At 33.7% G+C, this 6,000-nt stretch overlaps 1 protein-coding gene across 3 annotated transcripts; it reads right to left on the bottom strand.

The window, feature by feature from the left end:
- Nucleotides 1-246: 246 nt before the first annotated feature.
- LOC114411075 (F-box/kelch-repeat protein At1g26930-like) lies at nucleotides 247-3,528 on the bottom strand. Of its 3 annotated transcripts, none has more exons than XM_028374847.1 (3): nucleotides 3,175-3,528; nucleotides 2,540-2,578; nucleotides 247-2,513 (listed from the first exon to the last, which is right to left on the bottom strand). In XM_028374847.1, the coding sequence occupies exon 3, from the start codon at nucleotides 2,507-2,509 to the stop codon at nucleotides 896-898; it is 1,614 nt and encodes a 537-aa protein (XP_028230648.1). In that variant the 5' UTR covers nucleotides 2,510-2,513; nucleotides 2,540-2,578; nucleotides 3,175-3,528; the 3' UTR covers nucleotides 247-895. The 3 variants fall into 3 exon arrangements, with proteins under 3 accessions (XP_028230648.1, XP_028230654.1, XP_028230644.1); XM_028374853.1 differs by having other exon boundaries at nucleotides 3,326-3,528; XM_028374843.1 differs by having other exon boundaries at nucleotides 247-2,549.
- Nucleotides 3,529-6,000: the final 2,472 nt, after the last annotated feature.

Genomic DNA, 6,000 nt, shown 5'->3' with positions numbered 1-6,000 from the left:
AAAGATCGTTGATCTATATTTTCAACTGTCAAGCATTTAGCTCTTAACCACACAAATTAAACAACTCTATTAACCACAAGTTCAATGATGATTTTTAAAACAACAAACAATTAATCAGTATTTATTATTTTGACAGAAAAAGCAAACTAATTTTTCCATAAGGTTTGCACAAAGTAAAAATGGAAAATTTTCCTCTATTTTAGTTTTGGCATCCATGAGTTTGCATCATAATGCACAGGCCCACCATTAAAAAAAGGAGATAGACAAATTCTATTAATGATAACAATCTGCTGTAAGTAATAAATGGAATGGTCATATATACCAGTTTCCAGACCAGAGAGAGCTCAAGATACAAAGTCCATGAATTCAAATGGAAAATTGAATCAATACAGAATTCAAAAAAGGAAGAAAAAAATCTCAAAATTATTTCATTCCTTCGAGCTCGGTAATTTGTCATGAAAAGCAAGTATCCAGTTGTGTTCTTAGAAGCACTTAAACAAACAACACCAGTAACCTAAGTTTGTATGGAACTTCAATTATTTAATCTATTTCTTTGCTACGTGATACCAAAGTTTGAAAAATCTCAGGTCAATGGAAATGGGGGAAGATGCCAATTTAAATGTAACAAAATAGTGGTTGAAATTTTAAACATAAAAGGAAGAAAAAAAAACAAAAAAAAGGACAAAAGAGCTCCTCCCCAGAAAACTTTTCAGCTAATCTTGAATAATATATCTGAATCTTGTCCCCATCATCCCCAACCTTTGAAAGAAAAATATCAGAAAGAAATAAGGGGGGCAAAGTACCAATTAGCAAGAATCCTGTGTCAATGGATCAATCAATGTTGTGCAACTCCTTGGACTCGAAGCATCAAAATGTGTTTTGAAAATTCAATGCTTCAGCATCCCATCACAGCACAATTATAGACAAAGTTGCCGGAACGTTTTCTAGCAAGTAGATCCCACCGTGGAGGTCCTTCACTAGGCACCCATGAATTGAGTTCAATAAAGCCCTCGCCATGAGTCCTAGGTCCACCAATGACAATAAGCTTATCTCCACATGCCCTGAATGCAAGACCCCAGCCATTCATTGACACTGCTCGTTCCGGCAGTCTCCCAATGGTTAACCACACTTTTCTCTCCTTGTCATACTTCTTAACCTCCATGTCGGCATAATCAGCAGCATACAATTCATCATTTACAACAGCAACCAGAGGTGGTGCCTCAGCTGTTGCAGGCATCTCAGGACCCCTACTACTCCGTCCAGGGGACATGCTCGGAATCTCGGTCCATGTCCTAGTCTGTAAATTGTACTCCTCTCCACATGTGAGGAGCTTAGAATCACACCCCCCAATCCCCCCTATAACATAAAACTTTCCATCCATAAATACCCCAGAGCACATCTTCCTGGGTTTTTTCATACATGGGAGTGTTTCCCATGTTTGAGTCTCAGAATTATATAATTCAGCAGAGTCAAGGATGTGTCCCTCTGAATCACACCCACCAGCTAATATTGCAATCTCACCAAGGCTTGCTGAGCCAAACAAGCATCTTGGAGCATTCATCCTTGTTCCGGACGTCCACGAGTTTGTCAAGAGACTGTATCTGTAAGTGACATGGGATCTCAGCTCCCTCCCAAACACAAGCAGCTCAGTACCTACAGCTAAAGATTCCTTATCTGAACACATGAAGCATTCATTAGAAGCCATCCTTGGCAAATGCATCCACCGCTGGCGAATCGGATCATAGGCCTCCCATTCGAGGAGGGCGCAGGAAAAATAAATCCAGTGTTCCATGATACCATTCAGTCTCCTCCACTGATAGAGCTCACCGCTTCGGATTATGTTCCAGAAGCTCCTATTCAGCGAGGCGAGAGAACCATAATCTGACCTTGAACAGCGGCTGAGACAGGCGATTGAACTGTCCCGGTTCATGCGTGGCAAGAGAGAACTGGAATCCGAAGAATCCCCACCATGGTGCTGCTGCTGCCCCTCGGATTGCTGCTCACTCGAATTCAATAAATTCTCATCATCATGCTGCAATTGATCTTCATCAGATAGCTGAGCACCGAAATCTGATGAATCCCCCGTCTGAGCCTGCTGCTGTTTATCAGATTGATGGTCACCAAAATCCATCAAATAACCATCAACCTCCTGTTCTTTCTCATCCAATAGCTGGTCGGTCAAAGCTCCATCTTCTTCAACAACTCCTTGACAAACACTCAGTGGCTCAATGGTCTCCTGATCCATAGGGGGAACAACAGAATCCTTGGCCTCAATAGATTGACGTTGAAACGAAATTCGAGCCATTTCAACTCTATGGCAAGAATCCAACTTCTTAGTACACTTCCTTGGCTGGTGGGGCTCATCCTCCTCAACATCATCAATCTCCATAGGGCGCTTGCCATTCTTGATGTCCAACTCCAGCAAGCACTTCATGTAAGACCAATCGTTCTCTGCCTGGCAAGTGCCGGAAAACATCCTCGGAACAACGCAGGAACGACCGTCCAACATGTCTCCGCCACAGAGAAGAACGATCCAGGAACGCCACAACCTTCAATCCACCACAGCAAAATCAAGAGCCTGTTCAAACAGAATTGATGAAATTCAATTCAATTCAACTCACAAGTTCCCCACTTTTTGCCCCCTTTTTCTTCTTTGCACAAATTTAAACACCCATCACAGCAAGCAAGGCCCATAGAATCAACACCCATCACAATTTTTTTCTTCAGATCGCAATCCATTCAAACCAATCACCCAGATAAATCCCCAAACTCACTTTTTTTATTTTCATTTTTCTCATGGTATAACAAAGACGAAACCTTTGATTATAGGGAAAAACGAAAAATGCCTCCCGTGTCATAAATAGATCCCCCCCCCCAAAGACCCAAAACGCCAGAAACAACACGAAATTCAATTGAACACGCCAATGCAGAAATGAATCCAGCATCCCAATGCAAGCAACAAAAATTTCAAATTTTGAACACAACCAACCATTTCTTACGCCCCATGATTCAAGTAGAAAAACCAAAATTCAATCAAGATCTCCACACAGCAGAAGAAAACCCGGCAAAAAAAAGCACTGTTGACCTCATTCACAAAGAATAAAACTTGAAGAAGAGAACAAATAAAATAATAAAAAGCAAGCAGAGAGAAACAAACAATGCTTAGAAACTTACAGGGTTGGATAGGAAGCAAAACCAACCAAAAAATGAAAACAGAAAAAGGGTACTTGATGGGCAAATTTTTCGAACTGAACAACAATCTTTCTTCAACTCTTCTGTTCTCTCTCTATACATAATAGTATCTATTGCATGTTATGTTACTCACAGAAAGAACAGAACCACTTTCCTCTCTCTACAGTGTCCTTGGTTGCCTCTGTTGGTCCCTTGAGAAGAAAAAAAAAAAAAAAAAACTCTCTGCAAATCAGATGGAAGCTTTGGTAGTTCTGATTTTGGAGCAAGATCTGAAAGAAAGGACCCTCTCTACAAGCCCCTTATCTCCCTTAAATCATATCTTAATGCACAATTAAATAATAATTATTGCTTCTTAGTTTTTATTGTTATTATTATTCATATGTTATGAGTTTTTTTTTTATGTTTTAAAAACAGTTTTTTGTGTTTTGGGGGATTGGCCGAGGGGCTGGGCGGTGGACACAAAGTTTTCGCCGTTAAGTGACCGGTTACCGGATGTGCCGGTGGAGCCACGTGTTGAACGGTTAGAGAGTGGTACCCGTTACGTTTTGGGTACGTCTCTTCGCCGTTAGATTTTGATTCCATTTTATCGGCTAGTCAATTTCTCGTGAAAGGAGGGGTGGAATCGCATGCGACGCGGAGTCTGACGTGGCGGGTTTTGATTGGTTTGTCGTGTAAAGAAAGCCGTAAAATCTCTCTCTCTCCTCATTTGTGAGTATTGACTGGTCAATTTTGATGGATCATACTATAATTAATTAATTATAGAGTTTAATGGCTGTATAATGAATAAAACTCAGGACAACATATGCTATGCTTGTTGGAGAAATCTGTTCGATCGATCCTTATAAAATATATTTTTAAAAAAGAATAAATTTTTTTAAGTGTGATCAAGTTCATGAAAAAATATCTTGAGATTTCATAGGAGAGATAATTATTTGATACATGAACAAAAAAATACTATATACTGAATAAAAAATGTTTACAGAATTTATATAAGTCAATTTTTTTTAACATTTGTTGGTGTTTTTATTTTATTTTATTGGTTCTTAATTTTCAAAAAAAAAAAAGGAAAGAAAGAGAAGGCTTCTTTTACTGTTACGATAATGTTTAAGTTTGATCATGATTAGTTGTTATACTGTTCCAAAACACGGCTCGTGTAAATCATGCTTAAGTCAAAAAAGCAGATTGTGCTATCTTCCAAACTTCAATTTCTTGTTGCCCTCTTCTTTTTACTGTTTGATGGGATTTATATCTTTCTTGTCCATTTACAATTTTATATTTTATTTTTTAACTTTTTTTTTTTAAAAAAAAAACAGAGGCATATGTTTGTTACAAATAATTAAATAATTTTTAGTTATAAAAATTTAGACAGGACACATGATCTAAACGAAAGTAAAAATTATGGTTTTCTTACTGCAGTAAAAATGATATTTATATTCTTTTTGTTTACTTATTTCTATTTATATGATCATATTATTTGTTATATATTGTTGGAATGTTGGGTTATAAAAAAACGGAAGTTTTACTTATTTAATACAACTTTTCTAATAGATCAAAGTGTATTCCTTAGATTTAAGTTTTCATTGAGTCATTTTTTAAATTGGAATTTAACCTTAGATTTAAAATAAATAATGAGTTGAGTTTAATTAAGACTAAATCAGAGAAGGATTGGACTGCCCAAGTATATGTTAAATGAAAACATGATGTAATTTTAATTATCTCAACTCTTTTTTTGTGAAATTATCTCAAGTCATTTAATCAATCGATTATTTCCTTATATTTAAATCAATATTTTAATAGTAATGTTATTTATTTATTTTGATTTAGACCAAATGTATTTTTTTATTGGGAACCATCATATTTAAATAAAGTAAAATTATTATAAATGACAAAATTCTCTTTTTAAATATTTAAGGTAACTTTGAATATTTAATAGAAATGTTATTTGCACAATAATTTATATAACTTTTAAATTTTTTACAACTAAACCTATTATTTAAAATTAATAATATATATTTCATGTAATGATTTTAACGCGAGTAACACATAATTTATTCGCAAAAAATATCATCTATAATTTATAGAATTGTTCAAATCCAAATTGATTAAGAATAAAAATTGAAAACCATTTAAAAAACTGAAAATTGAATCAAATTGATTTTTTTTTGAATTTGTTTAGATGTTTTTTTTTCCTAAACCGATTTGGTTTGATTTTTGAAATTAAACCAAATCGTAACACTTATATTTACACTCATATTATTTTAGTATTATGTGTTTTGTGCATATAATTTCATATTGTTTTACATTTGAAATTTATATAATATATATTATTTTTTTAATCATCTTTTTTTAAATTATGTTTGATTTAAAATTAATGAAAATTTGATAAATTTTTATTGTAAAAGATTTAACATAGTAATAATTTTTATAGATTATTATTAGCAAATTTTGATATAATTTAATTTAAAATATCAAAAGAAAATATATAAATTTTAATAAATAATATTTCGGTAAAATCTTCAAAAATGGAACTGAAAAAAACTAAAAAATATTAATTTGATTTAATTTAAAATTTATTTTAAATAAAATTGAAATCAGATTGAACTACGTATATTTTATAAATTTGGTTTAAATATTTTTTTATAAAAAATTAAATTAAACCGAGCCACGAACACCTTTAAAAATTTGAGTAACTTTGAGTATCTTTTTCTTATTCTCATTAATAGGTACTAAAATATTTTAATTGTTTTTAAAAAATTGAATTTGGTGTAATATAACCTCATTAATTGTTAGTTTATAAGGGATTTAATT

This window comes from Glycine soja, chromosome 1 (genome assembly GCF_004193775.1).
Source record: "Glycine soja cultivar W05 chromosome 1, ASM419377v2, whole genome shotgun sequence".
NCBI lineage: Eukaryota > Viridiplantae > Streptophyta > Magnoliopsida > Fabales > Fabaceae > Glycine > Glycine soja.
Note: the sequence above shows the minus strand (reverse complement) of the source record. Positions and strands in the feature narration are given on the sequence as shown.

What these genes read in the sequence shown, in the direction of transcription:
- LOC114411075 (XM_028374847.1), bottom strand. Translation starts at nt 2,509, where the DNA reads ATGTTGGACGGTCGTTCCTGCGTTGTTCCGAGGATGTTTTCCGGCACT.